General features: G+C 44.1%; 1 protein-coding gene across 2 annotated transcripts in view; it reads right to left on the bottom strand.

Annotated features, from left to right (window-relative positions):
* The window catches only part of coq8b (coenzyme Q8B), a 68501-nt gene extending 54813 nt beyond the window's left edge, over positions 1-13688 (bottom strand). Inside the window, exons 1-3 of one of the 2 annotated variants that reach the window (XM_084335327.1) lie at positions 13590-13688; positions 8125-8306; positions 1622-1748 (exon numbers count right to left, since the gene is read on the bottom strand). In XM_084335327.1, the coding sequence (XP_084191453.1) occupies positions 1622-1748; positions 8125-8306; position 13590 (310 nt within the window). In that variant the 5' untranslated portion in view covers positions 13591-13688. The remainder of the gene's footprint in view (positions 1-1621; positions 1749-8124; positions 8307-13589) is intronic. The other variant, XM_084335328.1, reaches the window with a different exon arrangement.
* Positions 13689-15908: the final 2220 nt, after the last annotated feature.

Here is a 15908-nt window from a genome sequence, read left to right as displayed (position 1 = left end):
CCATTACCTTTTTTGTCAGTTAGTAATTTCTTAAGATGTTATGTAAATTATTGTAAAAAATTACATTGTATTACAGTTAGCTCTCGCAAAGTCCAATCCTTCACCTTTTTATGTCTATTTTAACACATTCAGCTCAGCTCCAGTTAGAGCTGCCACAAGCCTGTTTTTGGGATTCGAACATTCGCCAGGGTTTTTCGAACGGATGTTCGAACCATCGTTTTTAATCATGCAAACAATTTGCTCCTAAATAGGGAGGTGTAGTCTGACGTCACTTTGGACCGCCTGCGAGGTCCACCTGTATAGGGATTTATCTTTGGGAAAATGGATTATCGGCTATTGTAACAATTCTACCTCATGAACATTTGGAAAGCTTTCCATTTTTGCACAAAATGAGTTCCCTTCTATCACAAATTATTTGTTAAGCATTTTTGGTTGAAATAAAATTCAGCGATTTTTTTTTTTTTTTTTTACAATTAATTGAGAATATTTTCCTGTTGAGCTATAGATTGTGGATGAATAAGCACAGAAAGATACACCATGCAAATGTTGATGCTTTATTTGTTTTAAACAAGACGATTTAGAAATGGGCAATGGGCAAATACATTGTGTTTTCAAGATGATGGACTGGCCGGAAACAGCAATCATGTAACCACTACACCTTTCCTATAGACCAGGAAGTAACCACTACACCTCCCTATAGACCAGGAAGTAACCGCTACACCTCCCTATAGACCAGGAAGTAACCACTACACCTCCCTATAGACCAGGAAGTAACCACTACACCTCCATATAGACCAGGAAGTAACCACTACACCTCCCTATAGACCAGGAAGTAACCACTACACCCCCCTATACTAATAGTCTTTCTGGTATTTTATTTTGAAAAATGGCCACTTCCGCCCGCGCCTCAACCCAGCGTACCGTCGAGTCTTGACTAGCAAAGTTTAAGCACATAGCGCACATTGCTGCGGTTGAGTAGTAGATGTACCTACTTACTGGTCACGGAAGGCTTGAATAACGTTTGAATGATAATCCATTTTGTGAATCCATTTGTTGAAACAGCTTTGTTGGCCGACAGCTCCTGCTATCTTAACGTTAGCTAAAGGGCTGCGGTCTAACGTTACATAGCTTAATTAACGTGTATAACATACCTGTGTAACGTTAAGCAGCTTGTGTTCCGCTGGGAAAGCATCACTGCATACACTTTGTTTAATCCAAACGTCCATTAGGAAACGTTGTATTATGAAACCAGTATGAGCGGCTGTGTTTTTTTATCGTTTCAATTCGGAAAGTTGATGCTCACATGGCTTTTTTGTTTATCCAGTCATTCAGCGAATAATAATGGCAGGGTGATGATCAGAGCCAGATCTGGGCTGGTCTTTGCATAATGCACATGTTATAGCCAATCAAAGGCAGAGATTTTTCTTTTTAGAACGCACATGGCCACGCGGAAAGAATCGATACACACACACACACAGACAGACAGACCTGCTGGGAGCTGGGAGCACCAGTGCGACAAGGGAAAACATCCAGTCGCACGGCACTGAGATTTGGTCGCAAAACGCGACCAAAACAGTCGCACCCTGGAGCCCTGAGTTATAATTTGGAGGAGCAGCGTTACCTGCTGCTGACGCCTCAGCCCTACCAAATCCTGGGGGGAAGTTTTGGCCCCACTGGGCAGCCTCGTCAGGGTCCATCTCCTCCCAGCCCTCGGCGTCGGGGAACACGTCCTCCTTCACAGACTGCTGCTGCAGACAGAGAGAGAGAGAGTAGGGAGGTCAGACGTTCTGCCGTGATGTCATCAAACGGGAGCTCCGTTCCGGCTCCTTACGTCTTCGGGCCACTTCCCAAAAAAACGTTCAACTGGTAGAACAAACAGCCACTCAAACTGTAGCCGACCCCTGTGCCACACCATGGTGTTTGTCGGTTGATGATTTGTTGGAGAAATGCCTGTCAAAATGGCATCTGCGTTTTTCATTCAAATGGCTACTCCCCTTAAAATGGGAGGCAACAGTGAGGTTTTCCAAAGTGAGAATCCAATGACTCAGATTATTCTTTCTGTTTGGGACTTTTGAGTTTTTAAATCAAAAGCGCTGTTACCCAATAGGAATTCAATGCAGCCAAAGTGGCGCCAGCGTTCTCTCTGCCATTTCCAATCCTCTCTGAGGCTCAAAAGGCTGTTTTCCATAATCTATTATAACGGATTATAGCCAGTCAAGTGATTACAGGAAGTTGCTGTAACAAAATGATGCTGTAACTAATGTTTTTTTTTTTTTTTTTTTATATTGTAGAACATCTCACAGAGGTGTAATATGCTATTTAAATAAATATTTAAAATACAGATTTTAAAAGAATAGTATTTTCGGTGACAGAAGAATGTTTGACCTCCCATGTATACATGTTTATTTTGGTTGTGGACATGTGGACATTTCTACTGGCTACTATCTCAAGCAGCAAGCTTGTCTTCCCACAGTCTTTTCATTCTAAAGTCTAATTTGGCTGTTAACGACGAGAATTCTCCTTAGTTCATGCCAATCGTTGAGTGCCAACGACGAGAAATCTCGTAATTTAATCGTTATTTTTTTTATTAGCGATTTCTAGGGATGCCCCGATCACGTTTTTTGCCACCGATACCGATCACCGATCGTCTATGAGCCATATCGGCCGATACCGATAGTTTTTGGTTTTATAAAAAAAAAAATATATATATACTTTTTTTTAATAAAATATATATATTATATAATTATACTTGTAGTAGTTGTATTATCTGCGAGACAACAAGTCAAAATGCTCGCTATCTCCACTGTCTGTGTGTATACTCTGCTTTGGTCAAATCACATTCAGCATGCCCTAAGCAGGGTATATCTGCGGCTGCGGCTCTGCAGATATACCCTACTCCCTCACTGCGATGCAAGCCAGGGGCTCGAATACGCATCGAATCAATGTTATAAGACATTGATATCAGGAGCTATCTGTAGCTACTGCTAGCCGGCTAGATAACGTTAAGACAACGCCTCAGTGAACTATTTAGTTTAATGGGACATTTCGTTTTGAACAGTGAGCTAACGTGAGCTAACGGAGGTATCATGCACTACTAGACTATTGCTGGAGCATTTGTTGATATCAGGAGCTATCAGTAGCTAGCCGGCTAGATACCGTTAGACAATGCCTCATGTATTAAACTAAAAGTGAATAGTTGACTGGGTAATTTTGTTTAAACAGTAACGATAGCTAGGTAGCTAACGTTAGCTCACAGAGGTCCATGCACTAGAGCAGACTATTGCCGGAGCATTTGTTGACACGGGTGCGGGAGGGGCAGGAGGAGGAGGAGGGGCAGTGCGCTGCAGCTCTGTGTGTCTGAGAGAGAAGTCAGCGAGTGAGATCTCCGCTAAGAATTGGATCATGTTTTTCAATCGGTTTTCACGATCTGCGAAAATAAAGCATTATCGGAATTCACCGATCTCATATTTATACTGAATATCGACCGATACCGATCGCTGACCGGTCGATCGGGGCATCCCTAGCGATTTCCATTCATTTTTCATCAATCTAGCCTCACGTTACCACTGGGACTCTTTCTGAGCTCGAACAGGGAAAATACCGCCCCCTATCGTCTCCCGGATGGTAATGCAACCTTTGGATTGGACTGAATGAACGCATGGGGAAAAGAAAGTCCGGAATCCAGATTTTACTTGTCAGGCATGTAATCCGAGCCGATTGCCGTCTTCGCCGACCCTCAGAACAGCGTGGAATATGTGTTTCCAGTACCCAGCCAGCGTAGGATCAATAAACGCGATATTTGGAATGGCGATCAGGAATTGGAATAATCTTTTTGGAGAACATCTGATCTGAGGTAAGGAATCTATTTTACCAGTCTTGGGATAATCAGAGCTTTTTTCACAGATATATCAACGTGTCCCGTATGTGTATGTATGTGTGCTGATCAGGAAATAAGATAATAGATTTTTCAGCCCGCTTCTCTAGCGTGCATAAGTATACTATCGATAATCTAGCGTTTATTTGAAAACTATTCATAAATAGGCCGAAAAATTACAACGTTTTTTGTGTATTCCAGTAAAGAATCACGTTTTTCAAAATGGTATAAAACGGAAATGTAGGGCTGGGCGATATAACGATAACGATAATTATCGCGATATATTTTAATAATTGATATCGGGGGGGGGGGGGTATCGGAAAAAGAACATTGTTTTTTTTTTTTTTTTTACCTGCAACAGGGCAGTTTTAAAACCAGAGACAGTGGACAGACTTGTCTTTCTTGCCTGCAACTTAACACTTTGGGTGCCGGGAAACGCCTAAACACGTCATTCCCGGCCATGCTCAAGTTGCCGAAGACGCCTTACAGCGTCTTTAATATCAATATTTCAAAAATCTGGGATCGGATTCATATGTCCCCTCCGCTGGCCTGAGATCCACCAGGAGGACCCACTGAGCTCTCTGGCGGTTCAGGAGCGCCATCTGGTGGCCGATCGGCGCAATCGCTTAACAGGAAGTGCCGTAGAGGTTGTGCTGGACGGCCGTATTACTTCCGGGCACTCGCTAATAGGTCCCGGGACTCGATCTCGACACACTACATAGCGATCGATTGCCAATAACTCGATAAACAACATGATTTGGACGTATATACCATTATACAAGCTGGAGATGGACCGGGTAAATCTACATCCCATAATGATAAAATTTCTACTCTACGATGATCGCCCAACGGCGGGCGGAGACTGGGGTGAGTTTTAGCGTGTAAAGTTACCGTCTTCGATACTAACTGCTATTATCAACATTTGACCCACATTAGATGATTGGTATAACGCTGCCCACGGAATTATAAACGCCCCCTAGCCCATCCGGTCAACATCAGATGACGTGTAGTAACTTCTAGAAGTACGTCTAGTTGGAATTTTTTATATCGCGCTGATTGCCATAAAACTGTATTGCATCATCAATATAATGTATTTAAGCTGCAGAAAGAGATGAAAACATACTTATACATTAGACCATACTTTACTATGAATATGTGAATGAAAAAGTTTAACGTTGCTACACAATGAACAATACATATAGGACTTTGAATGGGCCCTAATAATGGCAATGTAGCAATAGAATTTAAAAAGTTATAGCCCTGCAAAGAAGGGGACTTTCTCTATAGACAAATAGAGCCGGCAACCTACGGTTGATAATGAATTTAACCCATGGCAGCCAAAGTGTTAAAGTAATGGCTTTGCTTGTCCAAATGACAATACTGACCAAATTGAGATTTATTTGTCTCGTCCATTTATTTTGTTTGCTTTCTAATTTAAAATACAGTTTGAAACAGTCTGTACACAGTAGGCTATGTGTGCTAGCAGAGCTAGTCTCCAGTCATGAGTGTGGTGGTTTGTCCACCAAAAAAGCGCCAAGAGATAGAAAAGAAACTGGCAGAGACAGAACTGTTCAACTCCCCTGGAGCCACAGCCAGCAGAGAAGCCGGTTTACTTTCGCTTTCAAACCAGCTGCAGCCTGAGAACTGGAGTGTGAGGGGATGTAACACTAAAGATGGCGGCAATGACAAAGAATTGCTGCAAAATAAACATACTTATGTTGTTTAATAAATATTAAAAAAAAATACTTGATTTTTTTTTTATCATATTGTTATCGATATTGTTATCGCAATATCATTTTTGGCCATATCGCCCAGCCCTACGGAAATGTACCGATTAAAAAACAATCCGTTTCGACAATGTTGACTGGAAGCAAGTCATTGATAAGCGACAGGCGTATTAGACACATAGCCATAATTTAAGATATAGTTTATGGGTATAATTTAAGATATAGTTTATGCGTTCACAAATGTGCTCGCTCTCTCATTGAATAGAGCGTTGGCACTTGTTGTGAAGGGCCAGATTAAACCGAATATATATATTTATTTATATATATATATTTAATTGTATTTGTATATTCTCTAATATTCCCTGATATCCCTTGTATATTCCTTGTACAATATGCATTGAATATCCATTCTAGCCTACTGAACATCCCATAATAGTCTCCATTCTACTATTGGTCGAGACCTTGGTGCCAGGCTGCCATACCCCTCAGACCCAGTTCAAACGTACCGCTCGACATGTACGAACAAGTCCTAGTTCCGCGTAGGAATTTGGCTACCGCACCACTAATGGGACTATTTGTTCATAGTGCGTATATATACTGCGCTACTAAAGTAGGACTTTCTTTTCAGTCCAGTTTCTTACCCTCCAATAGAGTCACAGACGTAAAGCCTCCCCGCGATGCCACGTGTGGGAGTAAGGCCAAGTTCGGCCTACCATCGGTATTGAGACATCGTGTATATTAATATTTGAATAGTCATATTTGGCACTATATCGTCGAGTTGGACGTAGTCTATTAAGCTAATAATAGTCTGTTAATATATAGTGCTTCGTGCGGTGAGAATACTACCGTAGTCAGTACCCCATCGTTTCGGGCAGAGAACTGGCTGCTCACCCAGGGTGGTTGACCCTATGTGAAGCTGCACCCGAGGAGCCCCAGAGCCGACGAGCGAGTGGACCTGTATACCGGATTATTCTACCGACGACAGCCCGCCTTCCCAGGCATGGATTATGCTTTGGATACTTTGATTATTCTATGGATAAAGACCCCCGACACTACCGTGTGTTGGAACCCCCCCCCCTGGAGAGGACGCAAGGTGAGGAGACGCTCTGCAAGACGAGGTCTCTCCACATCTCTCCCCCGTGGACCGGAGAGAGCCGGCCCACAAAGAGTCCACCTGCTTTCATCTGTGGTCCAAGGATCGCCGGCGCATTGAACGGCACTACAGTGGGTTCACCTGGGATACCCTTGGCCGGACGAGGCAGCTGGATTCTACCCCCCCCCCCTCCTACTCCTGTCGGCTTACAAGCGACCGGATTAACCCCCTCTAGTGTATCCAGCCTATAATCATTAAAGTATCATTGCTGTTATTCCTTAACTATTCCAGGTCGTATATTTACCACCTGCGCCTTCAGAGATTGGACATTATCTATTGATATACCGACGAATACTCCTTGCCATAAAAGTGCATACTATTTCAATTCATAAATGTAATTAAGTGATTAAGTGCTTATTCTACACACCATCGCGGTGTAGGAAATAAAGACCTGTTTCTAATTCGTACATTTGTGTTGGATCCGTTTCATCTACGTGAGAGTGTTCATGATAATATATTTATGCCGTGTACTGGGTGGCCGAATATTAAGTACAAAGGTAGTGGTAGTAAGTATCATATCTAGTAATACAGTCAGGGAATTGTACCCCTCAGTTACAGCACTCAAACGCTAAATCGTGGCTGGCTACTCAATCTACCAGCCACAATGACTGCTGGTTGACAAAGAAAGCAAGCTTCAATGTCCTGTTGGGGGGGGGGGGGGGGGGGGGTCAAGTCTCAAAGCTGCTGCTGGAGAAATGAGAATACATTTGTGAGTGATTGTAATGATTAGTTTGTAGGGCTGGAATCGTATACCACATTTTTTTTTACTAGTTCACGTAGTAGTAGGGCTGTCTTAAATACTTCGAAGCTTCGTTCAATGGGCATGGGATTCGAATATGATTTTTATTTTTTATTTTCTTTTGTGCAAAATCAACTCTGCCTCTCTTTGTTAACTACAACAAGCAATGCTGTTTGTTATTTAAGATGAGGTCGGACTCGGCACTGACAAGATTTGTGTTCATTGTGCTGCTTTTATAAATCCTCAAATGACGGCTTACAATATTTCATGAAAGCAAAGTGTTTTGCTTGTCTAAGATTTTAAAAGGTTTAAACTTTACAGCACTGACAAAGTTGAACAAAGTGCTGTACAAGTCACACAACATAATTTTTTTTTTTTTTTATCTCGAAGCTTCGAATTAAAATCGAATATCGGCCCCGAAGCTTCGAATTCCTAAGCCCTACTTAGTAGCAAAGTGCATAATAGTAAAAGACAGTGCAAAGGTTAGTAGATGTTTTTTTACTTCAGATATTGTTTGAAGAAGTGTGTTTTTAGTCGACGGCGGAAATTAATAGGATATGAATACGAGTGGGTTTCAGTTAGGAGAAACAATAATATATATATACATGTGTGTGTGTGTCTTAACGCTCACCGTAGCACTGCCTCCCATGAAGGTGCCCACCAGTCCCTCCACCACACTCTGGGCAGCCTGGACTCCTGCCGCCAGCGTGGAGTTACAGGCCATGAGTCTGAACTGCTCCCCCTGCGTGGTGACCAGGGCAGAGCCCACCTTGCTGGCCCCCCGCAGCACCTGCAGCGCCTCCGACAGCATCACTACGGAGACACCAGGGACACGTGGTTAGGAACACTTCAGAGACACACCAACAGAGACACGTGGTTAGGAACACTTCAGAGACACACCAACAGAGACACGTGGTTAGGAACACTTCAGAGACACACCAACAGAGACACGTGGTTAGGAACACTTCAGAGACACACCAACAGAGACACACCAACAGAGACACGTGGTTAGGAACACTTCAGAGACACGTGGTTAGGAACACTTCAGAGACACACCAACAGAGACACGTGGTTAGGAACACTTCAGAGACACACCAACAGAGACACGCCAACAGAGACAGGGTGGTTAGGAACACTTCAGAGACACACCAACAGAGACACAGTGGTTAGGAACACTTCAGAGACACACCAACAGAGACACGTGGTTAGGAACACTTCAGAGACAATCCAACAGACACACCAACAGAGACACACCAACAGAGACACAGTGGTTAACAACACTTCAGAGACACACCAACAGAGACACGTGTATTATGTATTGAAATAACGCACCGGACTGCGACTTAACGTTTGACCGTTTATTTGATCCGCTCCACCAGTGCACAACACACACACATCATCTCCCGTTACCACAACACTTTACGGTATATTACAGCAGTGTCGCAACATTACCGTTAGGGATGCACGATAATTATCGGGCCGATATCAGCAATTATGACGTCATCCCGATAACGTTATTGATAGCTCCGATAATATAATACATTTTTTGGTTAAAAGAAATCCGGTGTGGGTGGATTTGGATGAAGGGCGCTTGTTTTTATTATAGCCTCCTCCCGTTTTGCCAGTACTGTGGTACGACTGACAGCGTGTGGTTTAGGAACAGGGAGTTTTTCACAAATCCAGCGCTCCATTTCTTGGCTGTGACGTAGTCACGTTACATTCGGAGGCAGACAGTCGATCTGCCAATTACGTCCCACCGCTTGCACCCACCTCTTCTTCTTACCACCAATCAGAAGCTCTCGTTCGTTTATTTACCTCCGGATTGTCGGCCATTATTCTACTCGGAGCTCAGGCTAATAACGTTAGTTCCCCGCCAGCCACATTGACAAGTACCAGCGCTTATACATTACTGGCAAATGTCTTGTTGCACTTGTGGCAACAAGCGTTGTCAGCATCGACTTTAGTAAAATAGACCCAGACTTTTGAACGTTTCGTTCTGTCTGCCATGATGAGAGCAGAGCTGTCTGTACTCGGCAGCACCCGTGTGTGTGTGTGAGTGAGTGAGTGTGTGTGTGTGTGTGTGAGTGAGTGTGTGTGTGTGTGAGCACAGCCCGCTCCTCGCGCAGGCAGAGACACCGAGGCAGGAGAGATATAGAAAACGGCCAACAAGATTAGTTTGCGATTTAGTTTAAATTCCTCAAAAAAAAACTCCATAATTTCTCGAGTACCGATAGCAGTACCGATGACGTCGGAGCTTATAATTACTACTACAAAAAAAAAAAAAAAAAAAAAAATTGATCAAAAAAATATATACAGTATATACATTTAAAAAAAAATAACACAATAAATATCGGTTATCGATATCGGTTATCGGCTTGAGCATAAAGTTATCGGTATCGGTGTCAAAAAATCAATATTCGTGCATCCATAATTACCGTGCCATCTTAAAGGCCCGGTGAACACCGTTGTGATTCACATACACAACATATTCCCCCCCCCCCCCCACAGGGAACCCCGAAGAACATCCCCATACAGTTTAATTCATATCTAATTCATATTAACAGTCCCTGCAGCCTACCTAGGTGAACCGGGTAGACTGCCAGTCACCGACATAGTCTTGTGGATTATTCTGCCACGCAACAGACTATGCTCTGACTAAAACGGTCAATGAATAAATAATCTGTAACATAAATAGTCTATCTCTCAAGTAACATAGTCTCTCAAGTAGGCCGGTCTATTCCGGAAGCGGACTGGCCGTGCGTCCCGGTGAACCTGGGGCTCGACTGGCAATGGCGGGCCCCGCTGCGGCTCATCTGGCAAAACGCAGTCCTCAATGTCCAGCTCTGAACCCTCCCTGGACTGGACTGGACGGGTGGTGAAAACTGAGGAGCCGTAAAACTGTGCCGCCAGTTCCTCCACTGTGGGCAGCGGGTACTTATCCGGAATCACCGCCTTGTTCACCTGCCTGAGGTCGACGCATGGACGCAGTCTCCCTAATTTTTTTTTACCACCACCAGGGTGGAAAACCATGGCGAAGCGTCGACGCGCTCGATGATGCCCGCATCCAAAAGCTTCTGCAGCTCGGCGGTGACATCGTCGCGTAGGGCGAGGGGCAGGCGGCGCAGCGGCTGGATCACCGAACGCACCTCGAGGCTGGTGGTGAAACGCAGTGAGGCAGCCCAACCCACTAAACAGAGCAGGCCAGCGCTGGTGCCAGGGCGAACCCACAGACAGAATGTCAGCCCCTGTATTGTCCACGAGGGAGAACCTGAGCCCACAAAACAAATCGTAGCCCATGAGGTTGGCTCCCTGATGAGACACTTGGAAAGTGAATGAGGGAAGGGCCTTGGTCCCGTAGCACACAGTGAAGGTGATTGTGCCTGCCATTCCTATCTTAGAGTGTCCATACCCATACAGGTCCTCTGCGTTGGCGGTGAGCGTCCGGCACGGGAAGAGTCGTCGAACCGTGGAAATGTTCAAAAGTGACTTGGAGGCCCCCGTATCCAACAGGAGTGGGAGAACCACCCCGTCCAGTTCCACCGTGCACCATTTAAATGCACGAGAGGTGGCGTCCACTGAATGGATGGTTGTCGGCGTAGGTGGACGTGGCGAGCGTGGCGGCGTGCTATCAGCGCCGGGACCAGAGCGGCAGACCCGGGCAAAATGGTTCTGCCTGCCACAGCGTTGACACCTGTCCCCTGGCAGGGCAAACTGGAGCCCGGCTGGGGTGTGATGAGGAGCCACAATTTCCACACACGGCCCGGCCTGCTGTTGACGCGGTCGTACCCCGGCGTGCAGCGAAATTTACCTCCAGGCTGTCCTCCGGGAAAACCGGTTCGGGAAACTCCTCGGACGGCGCCACTGTTTGAGTCAACATCAGAGGTTTGGGAAAAACATTGCTGGAGGGTGCTAGCTGTGATGCCAAACCTGCTGCTGACTCGAGATGGAAAACAATATTAACAGCCTTTGTCAATGTCAATTCATCTGGCATCATTAATAGCTTATCTCTGAGCTTTGGGTTGTTACTAGTATGTTCAGCTAGCTGATCCCGTATCAGTTCATCTTCCAGCACTCCAAATTTACAGAGGCTAGCCAGGCCCCGTAGGTCAGCTACATAGTGGTGGATCGACTCACCCACTTGCTGACGTCGCTGACGGAAGACGATCCTCCGGAGCATGACGTTTTGTGGAGCAGCAAAATGTCCCGACAGCAGTGTGACACAGTCCGCATAACTCGGTGCAGCTCCGAGAGTCCTAAAGATCCGTTGTCCCTCGGCTCCTAGGTTGTGAATGAGCAGGGCATTCTTCCGAGCAGCGTTAGCATCGGCGAGACCGACGGCTATTATGAACGTATTAAACGCTTCCAGCCAGTGAATCCACGGAACCGGTGGCTCGCCAGGCAGGGTGAGGAACGGAGAGAGAGGTGCAAGTAGGGAATCCATGATCCCATCCTCGTCGCCAATATTATGTATTGAAATAACGCACCGGACTGCGACTTAACGTTTGACCGTTTATTTGATCCGCTCCAACAGTGCACAACACACACACACCATCTCCCGTTACCACAACACTTTACGGTATATTACAGCAGTGTCGCAACATTACCGTGCCATCTTAAAGGCCCGGTGAACACTGTTGTGATTCACATACACAACAACGTGGTTAGGAACACTTCAGAGACACACCAACAGAGACACGTGGTTAGGAACACTTCAGAGACACACCAACAGAGACACGTGGTTAGGAACACTTCAGAGACACACCAACAGAGACACGGTGGTTAGGAACACTTCAGAGACACACCAACAGAGACACGTGGTTAGGAACACTTCAGAGACACACCAACAGACGGACAGAAACCTGCGTGTCTGTGTGAATAAAATGTAAACAGTGCATTTATATAACAGCTTTTATCCAAAGCGCTTTATTTTGTTCCTCACAATCACTCATACACACACAGCCGGTGGCAAGGTGCCAACCTGCTCATCGGGAGCAGTTGGGGGTTAAGTGTCTTGCTCGACATGCTGCCTGGGAGGAGCATGAATTGAACCGGAAACCTTCCGATTACCAGACGACCGCTCTACCTCCTGAGCCACTGTCGCCCCACTGTGTCTGTGTGTGTCTGTCTGTGCAAGAGGAAACCTGATGTAGTCAAGGGCCAACTCTTACATCATAAATTAATTATATTATTTACATTTAAATCCTTAATCACCAACCATTCCACCATAATCTGCAATTGTTTTTATTGATTGTACAAACTCTATCATGTATTTATTATACCATTGGCCAGTATGACATACTATACCATAGTATCCCTGCACATAATACTACATCTGATTAGCACTATTACTCAGTCAGTAGTACTAATTTATATATTTTATACCCAGTTTAATCACCTGTACATGTTGCTATTGCACTTTACTGTTACATTTGCACTCTGGTTAGATACCAAACTTATTTTCGTTGTACTGTCTGTACTTGTGCTGTATAATGACAATACATTTGAATCTAATAAAAATATATTATGTATTGTATACTCGACATCATTGTAAATCATATCAACTTATATCATGATCAAGAGAGAAGCACACAGATTGACACGCCCACCACGCTCCAGAAACTTAAACTGTAGGCCTAACGTTTCCTAACGAGTTAACTTTACGAAAATTACGATTTCAAGAGGATTGCATTATGAAAACTCAAGACATTCGTGTTAAATAAGTATATCTTCTTAATCCCATGCATTGGAGGTTTAACCTTGAATGTGATTGGCGATCTGTCCATGTTTGACCCACTAACCTATACAACGCGTGTCACCTGACATCATTATTTAAATTGTGGATAATCTAATAGTCAGTCAGTTAGTTAGTTAGTTACAGGGGCATTTGCTGGGAACCAGCTAAACAAACTGATAAGTAGAGTTGAATATACTGCTAGCTAAACCACCAGTCAGTCAGTCAGTCAGTCAGTGTTATTATGTAATGGAATGCTTGCTAGCGACAGGAGTTCAAGAAGTCTACGTATCCTCTACTCCTGTACTTACATGTTAATCATAACACATTAGCGTTTAACTGAGTAAACAAACAATGACACTCACTCTTTATAGAACAGAATCTCCTGTCTGTTGGAAGAGCTTGACTGCGTCGTGGTGTCCTCCTCTTGCACCACTCGTGTGAATGGAAGCGATTTGTTTTGCAATGACGCTCGACTGAGGAACCGGAAGTTGAGGCCTGACAGGCGCGTCTGCGTCTCTACTTTTCGTAGCTCCATTTCTGCAGACCCCTCTCTGATTGGTTGAGCTCCATTTCTGCAGACCCCTCTCTGATTGGTTGAGCGAAGCCCCTCTCTGATTGGTTTAGCTCGTCACGCGGTATAAGGCAGATGTAACGTTATCATATCAAGAAGATAAAAAGAAATGTACTACCAGATTCGCGTATAACGTTATTGCGCGTGACTTCGCGGTTTATTCATAACGTTATGCACATTTCACAACACAGCCAGCTGTCAGAAACTGTACATTGTAACATTATATTATTATAACACGTTATGTTATTTCGTACATACCATGACGCACTCCCCACTTACTCAGACCAGGCTGCAGAAACAAATTAGTGGGGGGGCATAAAATGTTCTCAGGGGGGCACAATGGTTTTTCAACACAGGTTCCCTTTTATACGTTTCAGCTGGGACAACGGCGCTGTGGCTTGCTTGGCGCTGCCCACGGTGCTGAACTAAACAGCAGAGAGGCAATTGAAAAATCTAATTTCTCTCTACCTTAAGAACATTCACTTATACAAAAACAGACTGAACGGATATATATAACAGACCTGCTGGGGCAGCGGACTGAGAGCAGGGGACACAAACAGGCTGGATAAGCTGGTCAGGAAGGCCAGCAGCGTGGTTGGGGTGGAGCTGGACTCTAGCGAGGGTGGCGGAGAGGAGGAACCTTGCTAAGCTCCAGGCCATCAGGGGAAACCCCTCCCACCCACTATACACAGACTTGGCTGACAGGAGGAGCATGTTATAGGCTCACACTACCTAAATGCAGCACTGAACAGCACAGGAAGTCCTTCATTCCGACAGCCATCAGACTTTACACTGCATCACTGAGCACAGAGTGACCGTTACCATCTTCCTGGACTCTTACTTTTTAAACAGCACTGTGCAATATTACACCTACTGTAGACTTCAGTATATTTTTACTGTATTTATTTACTGTATCTTTTATTCTATTTTTATTCTGTTTAATTTTATTCTATTCTTAGGCCATTTGTTTTGTTATTCTTATTCGTGACTTGTTCTGTCTAAATGTTTAATGTTGAGTGATTTGCAGTGTAAAATTTCCCTCAGGATAATACATTTCTATTCTATTCTATATCTTTGAAAAGTCTCCATTTATTCAACACTTCTGAATTCACTGACAAACTGAACTGACAAAAATAAGGTGCATAAAAAAGCAAACAACATTCCTCCACAGGCTACTCACCATCATTAGTAGAGCGGCAAGCGGCGTTTGGGGACAGAGTGAAATCTTCTTAAAACACTGCCCCTCTCCACTCATTCCTGAACTTTTTTGTTAAGTCCTTCTCAAATGCCAACTGAATTAAATTGGCCTTGCGTCGATGAAGCATACTAAGGCGATGTTCTGTAAAGACGTTCTTGAGGGTAGAAAACGAATTCTCACACATTGCCGTGCTAGCTTCAGTAGTGTTGTTGTTGACATCAGTGCCCACTAGGGCTGTCCCCGACTAAGGATTTGGATAGTTGACTTTGATTGAAAAAAAGAAAAAGAAAAAAAAAGTTTTTTTTATTTTTATTTTTTTTTTACCAGGGTGGGCAGTGGGCACAGCTGACTCAGTGGGCGGGCCCGGCCCCCTAATGCCCGCCCATGGCGCCGGGTCTGCTTTACTGTAACTGTACCATGTTCTACATATAACCTCATCTCATGCACCTTGTTGTGTATCCTGTTTATTTTTCCTCATTATTTTATTCAGAGTTAATTATATTGTTTACACTGTCTTTCTTCTATTATAACCCTGCCCATTTGATGTTCCCAAATCATATTCAGAAAGTATCACAGAGACTTCTATTGACCAAGGAATTAGTTATTATTAGTAAGACACAACATTTCCGTAGCAATCCGAGGTGACATTGACCACCAGACTCTTACTCTTAAGGCATTAACTGGGTTAATTAATATAAATGTTATATTGTAACTGTCTAGTTACACATTGGTTCCGAAACATGTATGTTCCAGGCTGCAATTAAAACTTTGAATCTGAGAGAGCTCTGGTCAGCGAAGCCGGCAATGCGAGCGATTATTATTGGTTTTTAATGACAAACCAATTACATAATCCAACATATGTGTAAAGGCACACACAACATATTCCAGTTAACGGTATATTTTTTTAATGAT

Source organism: Notolepis coatsorum (assembly GCF_963971535.1).
Source record: "Notolepis coatsorum genome assembly, chromosome: 1".
Taxonomy (NCBI): domain Eukaryota; kingdom Metazoa; phylum Chordata; class Actinopteri; order Aulopiformes; family Paralepididae; genus Notolepis; species Notolepis coatsorum.
Note: the sequence above shows the minus strand (reverse complement) of the source record. Positions and strands in the feature narration are given on the sequence as shown.